Below are 16016 nucleotides of genomic sequence, written 5' to 3' on the forward strand. Positions count from 1 at the left end.
CCATACTTCTACAACCAACTGTGTAGACATACTGCCCATGCAACTGCATTTTTGTAGAAGACCTCAGATCTCCAACAGAACATCTCACCCAGCTTTAAGATTTTATTTTCATGTTTATTTATTTATTTATTTATTTATTTATTTATTTATTTATTTATTTATTGTATAACTATTCTAATAACTAAAGTGGTGTGACCATCCTTGAACAAGCTGTTGGGTTAACTGGTCATTTAAACTGCAGATAAACAGAACAGATTTCAGAAATTAATGTTATATATGGCTGTGAATATGAAGTCTCAAAAGATTTGCTCAGAAAATATGCTTATGTCTTTGCTGTAACAGCACAGTCACAAAGAGACATGGATTTTAAAAATGCAGGTATTGGAAATAATAAAGCAAATTCTACACAACAAATACTCAGGCTCTTACTTCAATATTATCTGTAACTTTTGCAGTAAGTACAGAAATGGCTCGCTTTGGATGGCCAGCAAGTCCATATCAACTGACAAACATTACTTTTCACTGTGTTTATTATCATGCAAAGCCGATACAAGACACCTGATGAGATAGGTAATATGTGAAGAGCTAATAAAGTTCAGATCTATGTACAGTTTGATTACAAAGTGGAATTAGTAAAGTAGCAAACTTACTCTGTTTGCATGATCTGTTCTCTGAAGGTTTGTGATCAATGTCTTTTGAATTAAGTCATATTTTCAAGCACTCACTGCTGTTTTCATTCCATTCTGTTTTTCTTGCCCATTAAATATCGCTTAGTATTCATATCCGGACTCATTAGGATTATGTAGCACTTTGGAAAAAATATGCATCCAAGCAAGCCTGAACTAGAAGCAATGATAGCAAATATCTCCACAGCTACCACATATTTCCCCTTTGTACTGATATATGCTGGGATGAAGGCCAGCCAGACACTAACAAATACCACCATGCTGAATGTAATGAACTTAGCTTCATTAAAGCTACTTGGAAGGTTTCTAGACAGGAAACCCACAATAAAACATATTCCTGCTAATAATCCCATATATCCCATCATGCACCAGAATGCAATAATAGAACCTTCATTGCACTCAATTATTATCATCCCTGGCTGAGATGTAAAGTTTCTTTCTGGAAAAGGAGACAAATAAACAATCCATGTCACACAGATTACAACCTGCAGAAATGTGCACATTGATACTACAGAGTAGGATACTTTTGATCCCACCCATGATCTCAATTTGCTGTTTGGTTTTGTGGCATTGAAAGCTACAACCACCATAATGGTCTTAGCCAATACACAAGACACAGAAAAAACAAAGGTTACACCAAACAACGCTTGGCGAATCTTGCAAGTAATTTCATTTGGATTCCCAATAAAAATCAAGGAGCACATAAAAGAGAGTTTTATCCCTGTAAGAAGTAAATAACTGATGTTCCGATTGTTGGCCTTAACGACTGGAGTGTCATGAAACTTAACAAATACAGTAAGGATGACACCTGTCAGGAGTGCACAGATAACAGCAACAGCAGTTAAAACTGCACCCAGGGTGTCCCCATAGGAGAGGAATTCTACTGATCGCTTTAAGCACATGTCTCTTCTTTCACTTGACCATTCCTCAAATGGACATGGCAGGCAGTCTGTGGAATCTGTAATAAAACACATGTAATGAAAGTTTATTAGTGAGCTATATGGCAGAAATACCACAATACTTTAAAAAAGCAGATCAGTTTCATTGCTTTATGAATCAGTGAGATATGACAAACACATAGGTATTGCAGTTTCTTTTTCCATTTCCTGTCTTACTGTCATACCTCAAGTCATAATCAATACGAGAAGGCACATGCGCAAGGGACATCCCTATTTTACTCCTTTATAAATTCTTACTTTTCTTCCCGTCCATCCAGTCACTATCACTTTCATCCTGGATTTTTCATAACACGTTTTTATTACAGCCACTGCGTTTTCCCCATCCCTATATTGCCTAATGGCTCAGCCTGTCATGTTACTGATCTAATGTGATCTCCTTGTTTTTTTAAAGTCACATTGATTACTCTTTTACTGTTACTAACAGTTATTTTAACTCTCATATTTTCAACAAAAATCATCCCTTATAGCTTCCTCTTATACTTTCTGCACCTTTTTTTTGCATTCTTTTCATAAAAACGTTATTGTCATTGGTGTCCAATATTTTACATATTTTCTTGTTCATAGGTTCATAGGTTCATAGGTTGGTACTAGGCTATTAGACCTAGGGCCTATACAAGCCTAGCCATAACAATTCCCTGGATATTTATTTCCACAATATTTACTTCCCTGGACCCCTGTCTAGCAGGGAGACTGACATGATCCCCGGGGTGAATTTCCTATCTCCCATCCAATCATCAAGGTTCCTTTTGAAAAGGGTCAAGGAGGCGCTCTGCTTGACATGTATAGGCAGTGTATTCCAGAGTATGGGGAGTCTCTGGGTCATGAACCTATCCCTTCAGCATGTTTTGTTCATTGTGATGACAAGGTTTAGATCCCTGGAGCGTGTGGCTCTGAGAGATTGGGATTTCTTTAAGTGGGGCAAACTCTAAAATGGGGACATGACAGCTCCAAATAAAGGCAGCATATCATTGAGGAAGCATGCCAATGGCCAAGTATAAGGCCATTGGCATTGCAAACAATGCAAAATGTACAAAATACTACTTTTATTTTATTACCGGCGATCACGGCTGTTGAAGCATAGGGCAGCGGCATGCAAACGGGATCAGGGGGAAAATAAAAAAACCTAAAACAAGCATTCCAATGAAATGAGTATTCTGCCATGCAAGTCAATGGCAGGCAAAAGTCAACCTGGCCAGTGAATAGTGTTAGCTAAGGGGGGATATGCTTATATGCTGTCCTCTCTCTCACACTCCTAAATTAATATTTTTCATTATTATTTTGTTGTTTATTTCCATTAATTTAACTATTTTATGCAGCACTACAACAACCTGCACCTAATCCACTGGCAGGGAATGTCATTCCCTCCCCCCACCACATGAGGTAGGAGAGCCACCACTAGCAGAAGAAGCACTCAGCACATCACCACCACACCTCTTCCCTACCTGCACCTTCAGATAGCCTTGCACTGGATGACAATACAGTTGTATCCACTGGCAGTAATGCAAGTGGAGATGACAGCTTTCTCACTCAACAGCAGATGACAGAGATTATGGGGGATATCAAAGTCAGGAAGTTGGATGCCCAAACTGAGCACACGGAGAACCTTCCCCAGTGACTCATTGAGTTGCATCCTTGTCCTGCCCTGACTCTGCCATCTGTGGCAGGACCCAGAGTTGCTGGACCATAGAGTGATGAGTAACCTCCCACCTGGACTCAGCTGGCAGAGAATGCAGCTGGAAACACTCCATCTTATCCACCAACCTAATAGTCCCCTACATTTTGTGTCCCTGCCCACCCTTGTTGGTCATTCAGTCCTCCCTCACCATTGTATCCACATGTTTTTCTGATACCTCTTTCAAAATTGTGTTCACCCTCCCTCATTGTGATACCACACACTCTCAGTCATACCTGTCTTCCCCTGTTGCTTGAAGTAACCCTCTTAATTTTCTCTTACTTACCATAATTTCTTCCCCACCTTAACCTTCTGTTCCACTAAAAAGTATTTCCTTCTATCCTACCTCTATACTGCTCATTTAGTATTTACTCACCTACTTTTCTGTCCTCAGTGTGCTTCTTTCCTATGTTCCCATCTCTAATCTTTAATCTGGTTAAAAATTAAATACACACATCAAACGCATGGCCATATAGGGCTTTTACAACACTTATAGTTTTGTGTTGGTACTGTTAGTGATATGTCATGAAGACCACCATCGATGTCCATGTACAATTAAAAAGAAATGGAACTTCTCCTTGTATAACTACAGCCAGTCACCATAATCTGCTAATTATATTATTTCAACTGCCATACGTTGTGCATATGAGTTGAGCATCACTGCATGGTAGTGTTCAGATTTGAAATAGGGTTAAGTATACGTCTTTGCTCTAACTGCTTTATTGGTTCAGCTTGTAATGGAAATGATTGGTAGAGTATCAGTCCCAGAGTGCACAGTTTAAATTCCCCCAAGGTTTCTGTGCTTTTATGCTTCCATTCTATAAATATAAAAGAGGTACCTGTAATATTCTTCAGTGGCACTCTCTGTCCAACTACTTCAGTGGCTCAGCTTGCAAATGAAGTGAAGAGCTCAAATCCTTTCAGGACTGTATACTTTTTCTGCTTCCATTTTGTAAATGTGCAACTATCTCCTATGTTCTTCAATGACACCTTAAGTCTGACTGCCTTTGTCACTCAGTTTGCAAATGAAGTGCTTGGTTGAATGTTAATCAATGGGTGCAGGGTTCAAATATCTCCAGGGATGTATGCTTTTCTGCTTCATTCTGTAAATATGTAAGAATTACCTGTTCTGATCTTCAATTGACTTCTTCAAATCAGTTCCCAGAGCTGTGGATGAGGGTAAGGCAGTCTACACAGCATATCTGGACCTCGCCAAGGCCTTTGACACCATCCCCCACTCTGGAGTTTCATAGTTTCATAGTTTCATAGTTAAGTACTAGGCTATCTGCCCTGGGGCATTTGTAAGCCTAGCCATAGTGATGTGGCATTCGCCACCCCATGTGATGGTACAAAAATGTACAGAAATAGATTTAGATTACTGTGCCTCAGTCTAGTAGTGACACAGTGAATATCCCCTTACATAATAGAATTAGTTCACTGTGCCCCTGTCTAGTAGTGACACAGAGGTGACCCCCAGGGTAAATTTATGATCTCCCATCCACTCATCAAGATTTCTCTTGAAGAGAGTCATTGAGGGGCTCTGCCTAACATGAACTGGGATTCTGTTCCAGAGCATGGGAAGCCTCTGGGTTATAAATCTATCCCTCCAGCATGTTCTATTTATGCTTGTACCGAGGTTTAAGTCTTTAGCTCTCGTGTTCCTGATGGATTTGGATTTTTTGAGGTGAAGCATATCCATCAGATCCTGATTGTGCATGGCCTTGTACGTCAGGCACAGGTCACCTCTGAGCAGGTGGTATGCCACTGAATAGAGCTGGAGTTTCTTTAGTCTGGTGGAATAAGACATATGTTGGAGACCATTGATCCTCTTGGTGAGGTACTTTTGTGGTCTCTCCAACTGCTGTAGGTGCCGGGTGAGGTACATACCAAATGGGGCATTGTACACAATCATGGGTCTGATGAGGGAGGAGTATAGGGGAACAATGACCTCCTTTGATCTGGATGTGAATCCCTTCATGATGAGGTGGGCAAGGTAGAATGTCTTTCTAACTACTTTGGCTACGTGGGTGTCAAACGTGAGGTCACTGTCGACTTGGGTCCCCAGCTCTCTGATTACTTTTTCTGTACTCAGTGGGTTACTGTTGATGTGATAATTTGTGGGTACTTTGTTTTTCCCAAAGGGGATGACTATGCATTTTTTGGCATTTAGTTTAAGGCCATGACTCCGGCACCAGTTGTCCGTTTCTGTGAGGCCTTTCTGTAGGATGTGTGTGTCAGCTGGTGTATCGACTATAGCACCCAGTTTGCAGTCATCTGCGAACTTTGTCAGCCACAACCCTCCCATGTTTGCTTTAACATCTGAGAAATAAATGCTGAACAAGAGGGGTCCCAGGACAGAGCCCTGTGGAACACCACTTGTGACTGGCTTTGAGTCTGACATGGCTCCAGCGATTTTGACTTTATGGGTTCTATCCTTTAGCCAGTTTGCAACCCACCTAGTGACATATGGGTTTACATTTAAGCTGCTGAGCTTATCTATGATGCCTGAGTGGGGTATTGTGTTGAAGGCCTTAGCCAAGTCCAGGTAGGCTGTATGGACTGCTTTGCCCTCATCAATGGCTCTAGTGACTGTTTTGAAAAAGTTGACCAGGTTCAAGAGGCAGGATCTGCCCTTTACGAAGCCGAACTGGGTGGGATTGAGTGTCTGTAGGTCCCCAATGTCTCTGTTTATGAGTTCCATAATGATTCTTTCCATAGCTTTGCAGATCAGGCTGGTTAAGCTTATGCGGCGGTAGTTCCCAGGGTCCGTAGAGGTACCTCCCTTGTGGAGTGGGACCACTGTTGCTGTGCCCCAGTGTTCAGGTACATATCCTGTAGTAAGGCTAAGGTTAAATAGCATCTTTATGTGCGGGTTTAGCTCCTCATGGAGTTCACGTAGCACGCAACCCGGGATACCGTCAGGTCCCATTGATGCTGTGTTTTTAGCTTTGCTGAGGGCAGCTCTCACCTGGACATCTGAGATGACAGGGAGATTACAGTCAGATGGGATAAGTACTTCATCTTTTGGGGGTGAGGGAGGGGAGAAATTTGCACTGAACCTGTCAGCCAGAATGTTGGCAATATCTGTGGGTTCAGTGTATTTTTTGTCATTGTGAACCAACTCTGTGGGTTTCCGCCCAGGTTTCTAACATAGCTGAAGAAGGCCTTGTGGTTATCTTTAGTATCCTTAGCTATTTTTCTCTCGAAGTTGGCCTTGGATGTTTTTATGAGAGAACGTAGCTTCCTGCTAGTGTTGATCAGAGATGCCTTCCCTTTATGGGATTTTGCTCTGTCATGCAGTAGCTTCCTTCTTTTGTTATACAATTTGTTAATGGCTGAGGTCCACCAGACAGGACGCCTGCCCTTGGTGGAGAGGGTCTTTGATTTATTTGGGATTGCATGATCCATGCATTCTTGGAGATGTCCATAGAAGGCATTTGTGAAGGATTCAGCATTGTGGGATATGGTTTCCACTGGCCCCATGGGCTTAAAGGATACCATCTCAGTCCTAAGAAGAGTGAAGTCGGCTTTTGAGAAGTTTTTCACTGTAGTCTTTTGTGCTGGGGGTGGAGGTGGAATGTGTATATCCAGGGAGATTAGTTTGTGGTCAGATTTCACTAGGGAGGGGTATACTTCCGGTGTGGAGCATTTTGTCCCCATGTTTGTGATGATCAGGTCTAGTATATTTTCTCCCCTAGTGGGAGATGTGACTAGTTGTTCCAGTGCATTTGAATTTATGAATTCCAGGAACCTTTGGGCTAGGGTGTTAGGGCTAGAATAATGCACCCAATCTATGTTTGGGTAGTTGAAGTCTCCCAGTATGATAGTATTTGGTGATATATTAATATCCTCCAAGGTTTTCAGGAAGGCTGAATGGGGTTCCTGAGGTTGGGAGGGTGGTCTGTAACATGCTACCAGTTGTATAGCAGTTTTGCCTATGGTTAGTTGCACCTGTATGGTCTCTGACGCATCATGTGTTACTACTAACCTGGAGGTGTGGGTGTCCTTTAAGAATATGGACACTCCACCTCCCTTTGTGGTTTGGCCCGGGTTCTGGGGCCGAAAAGCATGATACGATGTATAGCCTGGTAGTGCTGGGGTGCTCTCAGGAGCCTTGAACCAGGTTTCAGTTACTGCACAGACGACGATGTTCTCCATACTGAGGAGTGCTTCGAAAGCCTGCATCTTGAGATTAAGACTTCTGGCATTGAGCAGCATTACCCTTAGTTTTTTTCCATTTTTGTTTTCTAAGGAGGTGGGTTTGTCTTTTGAGCCATGCCTAAAAAAGGCACTATGGGGGTGGCAAGAGCCTTGGCCAATATCTGGAAGCCCAGTGGTGACAGGTGCAAGCCGTCCCTTGCGAAGCAGCGTGGCTTGTCTAACATGTCATCCCAAGCTGACAGACATTGGATCCCCTTGGAATGACACCAGTACTTGAGCCAATTATTAAAGCTGATCATCTTGTCTTTGTATTGTGGCATCATTCTTGGTGAGGGCAAGATGCTGCTCAGGGTCAGGGTCATACCAGCCTGGGCTACATAATCCGAGAGCTCCTCTATGTCTCTTTTCATGTAGTCCAGGGAGGTACGTCTCAGGTCATTCACGCCAGCATGTACAATGACAGTCATATTTGTACTTGCTTTGGAGTGACCTGAGTGCATGTGTTATGTGGCGGATCCTAGCTCCCGATAGGCAGCTCACAGTCACCCTCTCCTTGTCTAGCCTGGTGAGTGGGACATCAGTGTGTCTGACTATAGAGTCACCTATTACTAGTGTATCAGGCATAGTGTTAGGCCTTAAGGGCTGTGTTTGTTTGACACACTGATTTGTTGAAGTATGTGTTGCATGTGCTATGTTTTGAGGTGGTGGATTTTTGGGTGTGTGCTTCGGGGGCCTCTGTTGTTTTGGTAAGTTTTTTATTAGAGCCTCCGAGTATGTCTTTGTATTATTATGTGTTTGTTTTGCAGTTGCGGTAGGTCTATGTGGGACTGGATTTGTTGTGTGTGTGGTTACCATCTCCTCCTGTCTGGTCTTGCCAGCCCTGAGTAGAGAGAGTTCAGCCTCCAGTTTGGCTATATAGTTGCATCTCTCACATGTATTTGTGTTTGTTGGGAGGAGGAGAGGGTTGTCTGTGTACATGAGACAATTGTAACATTGTCTCAAGATTCCCAGATTAACCAGCTGAACCGGAGAGGATGCCAGCACTCTACCACTCGACATGCTAGAATAGTATAAGGGAGTGCTGTGCCTTTAAGGGAAGTGGGTATTCACAGGGGTGGTAGGTGGATGTAGTGCTTACTTTAGTTTGAAGAGTGCTTACTTAGAAGAGAGGTTTTGAGAACAAGTGCTAGGCTTATAATATAGAGAGTAAACTGATTATACTAAGAGTAGAGCTTTCTTAAGGGAAAATTTGAAGAGCAGACTTGGCGGAGCCAGAAGAAGTTTAACCTTGTTCAACCGGCACACAATCGCGCAAAGCCGTGCAAACATGGATTTTAAACAGGGAACTTCAAAAGAGCTAGAAATGGTCCAAAACAACCAATTACTACAGCTCTTGTGCTGAGGTCACTTCCGTCAAGGACAGGTAGGCTGCTCTAGGCTCCCCACTCCCACTGGTGAGCAAAGAAACTTCCTTCTATCCAAGTAAGGTAATGGACAACACAGGAACTACACCACAGCCCAGAATACAGCAGAGCCTGTAAACTGGTCTAAACTAGTCGAGGAGAGGCGGGAAAACAAGGAATTTTTTTTTGTTTTTTTTGTTTTAAAATAGAAAACACACAGAAATGCAGAAACAGCAATAGATCAGTTATACAGGCTAGCACACTTTAGTGAGCAGCCTCAGCAGTTAAATTAAACAACAAACAAACAAATTTTCGATCAAAATTCGACTAAAATTCGACTAAATGTAACTTTAAGTGCAGATATTATCTAATGCAGTAAACAGTTAAAAAAACAGTTAAAGCTTGTTTAAGGTAAGCAATAGAAGGTAATTCAAGTAAAAAAAAACAGCAGGATACTTAAATCAAGAAAGTAGTCGCTTTTCTGAGTTCTCTGTAGCTAGGACTACTCTGCAGGACCACGTGGAGCTGTGTTTGAGCAGTATAGCCAGAAAGAAACGCCAGAGTCATAGATAAACTTAGTAAGCCGGGCATTAATCCCTACGTCACTCGATGGGTTGCCAACTGGCTTACTGACAGAACCCACACTGTAAAAGTAGCTGACTCCAAATCCAGCTCTAGACAAGTGACAAGTGGAGTACTTCAGGGTTCAGTCCTGGGACCAGTCTTGTTTGGCATCTACTTCTCTGAAGTACAGGCCAGCACTAATGGACTCTGGCTAACAAAGTTTGCAGATGACTGGAAACTGGGAGCCATTATTGAATCCACAAATGATGTGGATATTCTACAAAAGGGCCTTACAGAAACAGATGCTTGGTGCCAGAGCCATGGGCTCAAGCTCAATGCCAAGAAATGTATAGTTATCCCCTTTGGGAAAAAACATGTACCCATGAATTACCACATAGGTGGTAGTACACTAAACACCGAAAGTGTGATAAGAGACTTAGGGACACAGGTGGACAGTGGTCTTACCTTCGATAACCACATCGCCACAGCAGTCAGGAAATCCTTTTATGTGGTACACCTCATCAATAAGGGCTTTTCAGTCAGTAAAAAGGAGGTCATTGTCCCACTATACTCATCCCTAATTAGACCCATTATAGAATACAATGCCCCATTTGGTATGTACCTCTCAAGACATCTGCAACAACTGGAAAGGCCGCAGAAATACCTAACTAAAAGTATCACAGGCCTAAAGCAGATGCCCTATGCTGACCATCTAAAAAACCCCACCTATAGTCTGTCGCATATCGTCTACTCAGAGGTGATCTCTGCTTAACATACAAGGCCATGTCAAACCCAGAGCTGTTGGACATGCTACACTTAAAGAAATCCCAATCCCTCAAAAAGACACACTCCTGGGATCTAAACCTTGTCATCACAATGAACAAAACATGCTGAAGGGATAGGTTCCTGACCCAGAGACTCCCCAGACTCTGGAATAGACTGCCCATACATGTCAAGCAGAGCACCTCTTTGGCCCTCTTCAAAAGAAACCTTGATGATTGGATGGGAGATAGGAAATTCACGCCGGGATCACGTCAGTCGCCCTACTAGACAAGGGGTCCAGGGAAGTAAATACTGTGGGAAGAAATTGCCAGGGAATTGTTATGGCTAGGCTTCTATAGGTCCTAGGGCCGATAGCCTAGTACCAACCTATGAACCTATTTGATATTCTTCTATCATGTCACATACTACTAAAACCCTGTGCCAGTTGGTTGTAGCTCCTATTACTGTGCTTCAACTTCCTCATTCAGACTTCTTTTCTTCTCAATCTCCCCTCCCAAATACTTGAATCTGCTAACATGTTCCACGATTTCCCTTCTGTCTTAGTTTTCAGCATCTTCTGAATCTCTCATTTGCTGCCATGGCAATTGTTTTATTTGCATTTTGTTTCATCCCATATTTTGCATTCAGTTTTGTATTCAATTCCCTTATTGCTTGCTGAAGTTTTTGTTTCGAGCCTGCATATAATGCCACATCATCTGCAAACAGCAGCTGTGTTATCTGTCACCTCCAACCTGCTTGCTAATGTAGTCCATCACTAGTATGAATAGCAGTGGGCTAAGAGTTGAACCTTGATGAATCTACACTCCCACTGGAAACTCCTCTGAGAGTTTGAACAGAGTCTTATTTATTTATTTAACATTTGGTTATTTATTTATTTAGCTTTTGTTTACCGGGAAAGTCCTACTGGGGCAGAGCCCATTTTCAGCAGAGACTCAAGATGAAACTCTCCAGATGCATTTCTTTGGAATATGGGAGGAAACCAGAGTACCCAGAGGAAGCCCTTGCAAATGCAGGGAGGGCATGCAGACTCTGAACAGAAGATACCCCAGCCGGGAATTGAACCTGAGAACCTCTTGCTGTGAATATCACTCTCTCTACTGGAAATTTTCAATTCTAGAGAACTTTCTCTTGCTTTGTGCTTTCCAGGTCTCTTCCAAGCTGGTTCACCTGCTTTCTCCAGTCTTCATCATCACATCTTTACTTCCTTCAGTCTCAGTTGTCATCTCGCATCTTTCTACTGTCTTAAGCCCTTCATCACCATGTCTTCACATATCAATCTCTAAGCGCTTCTTATTAATAATCTAACTCTATCAATCTTCATTGCTTTTTACATAATTGATCTCCAGCATTTACACCCTCCAGAATCAAAATACACTCAAATTATCTAACAATGTAAATGTGCAAATGCCATTACTTTTGAACTTGCATTACTTTGAACTTATGCCATTCTTCTGTAATACTTTTAAACTGTAAACATTTGTAAACTAACTGCACTTCTGTAATAACTGCCTATAACTCTAGGCTAAACTCTCTGTATAGTGTACTCAAAAACTGTTTTTTTTTTTTTTTTTTTTTTAGAACTGGGACTGCATTTTTTTTTTTTTTTTTAACTGCATGACCCAGCACTTGAAACTAATATAATGACCCTTTACTGGAAACTTCTTAATATTGTGCAGTCCAACAGCACACAAAATGCTACAGCTGCACTCATGACCACAGAAATGTAAAGTCCCAATTGTCCTCTATACACTTGCTTCTGCTGCAACACTATATACACTTTTCTGCACTGTCATGCTGGTCACTCTGTTACTGTCATGCTAAGCCAAGCATTGCACATTTTCAAAGCAGCCAAATACCTACCATTTTGTTCATGTTGATTACTATTGCATTATTATTTGTGGATTTCCATATTATTATAGTCTGAGTCTATGACTGTAAGTCTGACTCTGACTTAAACTGTAGAGCTTCGTTTGTTCAAATTTAACCTCAGCATGTCTTGGGTTCTATTATTTCTTGTTTATTATTAAAAGTGATTTAGTGTGACAAGCCCCTCGTTAGCTATGAGAATGAAGCACAAACAAAAGCTACAGGCAGCATTTGTGACTGAAAAATATATGATGACTAGTAATTTTGATTTGATGTCAGACAGGCAGGACTTTTGACACACCATTGTTTCATACTGAGTGTACTGGTACTGCTTGCACTGTTTTTATTGTTAAATGTGTGCATTTTTTATTAAGGTCATTCATTTGATAGTCTAGCTGCTGAAAGACATTTTGGTGTGGTAGAGTGGTGTCAATCAATGAGGCTAAATTCAGTTATCTTGCTATCAGCTGATGTGCTATATTGAGCTTTTTGTTGCTTTATTTCAGTGTTATAAATACTGCACATCACACAGTTGTGCATCTCACTTCTATGTATAGATGCAGGCATTTAGAGCCTTAACATTCTCTGTACCGCCAACTCCCCCAATCCTACTAGAATGTAAATGGTATGATCCAGTAGCGTGCTGAGGGATGAGCTTTACTGCGTGCCTCATTTCCTTGGGAGCCTGTAGTAGCCTGTTGCTGCTCGTAGCTCTCAGCTGTCCAGATTTTTGCAGAATATTGAGATTCTGTCTCATATCTTTGGTCTGTTCCTCATAACATTTGTGTTTTTCTGTCAAATCACTGAAAGTTGAAGTCATTAAACCTAGTTTCATATCCTTCATAAAATGCATGCTAAGAGAAATGCTGTTATTCCAGCAGCATTCTAAATTTATAAAAGCAGTATTTTAAATCTGCCCCTATTTTAGGCCTTTGACCCTCATTATTTTAGACTTTGTCCAGATTTCTTGCTCTAAGAGGTTGACAGGTAAGTTGCTGCTCTATAGTGTATAACTAGCTCACAGACACTTAAAGCTGCCCAAAGCAGCCTGCAGTTGCTCAAAGTTACCCATAATAGACTGATGTATAATGACAGTGCACTCTCCATATTATTTGGAGCTTTTCTCCCCAGGCCTCCGCTGAAAATGGGTCTATACCCCAGTCAGACTTTCACGGTTAACAAATGTAAAATACAATAAGTAAAATAAAAATAAAATGCAAGTTAAAAGCTCTAAAGTAAATTAAAAGTGGGGGGTTGGTGGAATGGTTAAGATATTTACCTCACAGACACAAGGTACAGGATTTTATTCTTACCTTTGGAAGGAAGATTGGTTAGGCTTAAAATGGACCACAAGGGCAGCTTGCCTAGTACTTGTCTAAGAACCTATGAACCTAGATCTCATTTATCTAATTAAGTATAGCAGTGTGCTTCCAAAAGTCAACTCCAGGTACATTTTATGAAACAAACAAGCTAGTGAAACACAAATTAGTTGCTCATAATCCTTGCACTAAAATGGAGAGAGGGCCTTCTTATCTTACTTCTGTTGCTAGCTTCCTAGCACTTGTTAACGTGGGGCAGTACAGCAGGTGTCTGATGCTCCCAGATGATAACTCTTAGTACAGTACATTATGTTTGTGAGAGATGGAAGTATTTAAATACCATGCAGGGTAAACTCTCACAAAAAAAAAATACAAACTGTGAGCAGCACACACTCACAATGCTCCACACCATTCCCCTGCAAAATGTCTTATGCTGGGGATGTAAATAAATCATTACCAAAGACTCCTAGATCCAAAAGGACTAGATCACATTGTAAATTTACCTCCACACTACCTTCTTAAATGTTTAAAACAAAAGTCACTAAGATTTTAAACACACCAAATCCACCACACAACAACACACAATTAAAATGTTTTGGTAACTGCTGGCTCTATAGCCCGACTCACTGATTGTCTTCTCACTAGGCGGAACAAAGACAGGTTGACAGTGAGTTGCCTTTCAGCTGCCAGAATTTCTGATATCTAAAAGGTCCATAAGGTCCTTCCTCCTAACAAATATAACTATGACATGCTAGTGAATGACTTGGTGCACAAAACCCTCAGGGAAATGCTGAGAGACCTATTCAATCTTATCATGCATGTCATAAATGCAGGCAAGACTCTGGTCCTCAGCGCAAACCTTTTTTCTCCAAAAATGATGTTAAGGTAGAAAGAAAACCTAACTGGCTTCAACACTTGGCTAGGTAGTTGGTGTCATTCCATGGGGAACTAGTATATGTCAGCATGGGATGATATGCTTGACAGTTCCATTTGTTTTGCTAAGGACTACTTGCACCTGCCCTTTCAATGATTCCTCATACCTGCTAAGGCATTTGGTGTCCCTATAGTGCCTTTTATAGGCAGAGTCCAGCTGATGGATATTCTACTGTGATTGCTATATCAAATCCAAAGCAAGATTAAATCAATGTGTCCCTGTTCAATGCCAGAAGTATCAGATGCCCAATCTTGAGGCCTTCCTGCATTTTATGCACATTCATGCCTGTGTAATTACTGAGACTAGGTTTAAGTGTTCAAAAAGTGCTCCCTGCATATCTAGATTTTGCACCTACCATGCCTTTAGGCCCAGTTGCACCTGGGGCGGCATCTCCATATTTATTAGGAAGCACATCACCTCTAGACAAATTCCTAGAGACACGCAATCAGCACTCCTTCAGCTCCAAATCACACTAAATAAGACTATCAGTTCATAGCCTGTTACCAGACCCCCCCATGTCTTCTAAAAATTATACATGATTCCTAAATGTGCTTCATGGCCTCCCTTTAAATAAGAACTCCTTCATCTTTAACTATCTATCAATTATCTGGAGTACTTATACCTCAAATATAGGATATGCTCAAAAGTTCTTGGATTTTAATAGCAAAAACTCACTGAGCCAAACTGTTCATAAACCCACTACAGGTGATAATATTCCTGACCTGTTACATATGAATATAGCATCATTGTGCAGTACTCCTGTAGTATCTCCTTCCCCAGTCAAGTTGGTTCATAAATTAGTGACATTAACCTTTAACATCTCTGAACATTTTGGTATGAATATCTCTGAGTTCATGGATTTTCAATGTGCAGGTCTCATCAATATCTATGTAAAAGTTTAAAAATTCATTCATAGCACCATATCCCCAGATCTGGCTAGAACAAGTAACCTCACAAATGAGTTATATGCCTATATGGATAATTGTATAGCACAGACAGTCCCAGCTAGATCTAAGTATAATGGGAGTTTTAAAAGCCCTGATGGTCCACCAACATAAATAAACTCTACAATAAAAGAAAATAAAACTTCTTAAAATATTCATAGACTGAAAGACTCTCAAGTCAAAGTAAACATAAAAGTTACTAAAAACTTTAAAAATACAAATACAGCTCATGTTCTTAGGTATCATCTAAAGCTAAGAACAACTACAATCCTACTTTAGCTATGTTAGAAAATGTAGAAATAACACCTAGCTTTGCTCTGGACATATCCAAATGGAACCACATACCTAGACCCAGCATACATTGCAAACATACTAGCAAACAAATTCAGTGCAAATTTCACTCACACGGACAACTATTCATAGCCCATCTACCTCCAAAGGTCTCAGACCTCCTATTATCACTAAAGAACATACACTATAGGTGTTCTCTAAGGATAAAAAATACCTCCTCCATCGGACCAGATAGTATACCTGGTTGTTTAATAAACAGCACAAAGCAATTGCTGGCAGATCCACTACTTAACATAAGACTTTGGCCCTGAGGTTTGGCATACAATGGTGATGATACTACTCCATAAGGGTGGCTGCACTATTGCCCATCATAACTATAGGCCCATCAGCCTAACTAGCTTAATTTGCAAAGCTAAGGAATATATTATAACTGA

The 16016-nt window shown here is 41.1% G+C and overlaps 1 protein-coding gene across 1 annotated transcript in view; it reads right to left on the minus strand.

Annotated features, from left to right (window-relative positions):
* Nucleotides 1–733: 733 nt before the first annotated feature.
* Nucleotides 734–16016, minus strand: part of LOC122797845 (vomeronasal type-2 receptor 26-like) — a 90128-nt gene continuing 74845 nt past the window's right edge. Inside the window, exon 4 of the mRNA XM_044066365.1 lies at nt 734–1644. Within this exon, the coding sequence (XP_043922300.1) occupies nt 734–1644 (911 nt within the window). The remainder of the gene's footprint in view (nt 1645–16016) is intronic.

Source organism: Protopterus annectens, chromosome 3.part1 (genome assembly GCF_019279795.1).
Source record: "Protopterus annectens isolate FY-2018-M chromosome 3.part1, PAN1.0, whole genome shotgun sequence".
Lineage (NCBI taxonomy): Eukaryota > Metazoa > Chordata > Ceratodontiformes > Protopteridae > Protopterus > Protopterus annectens.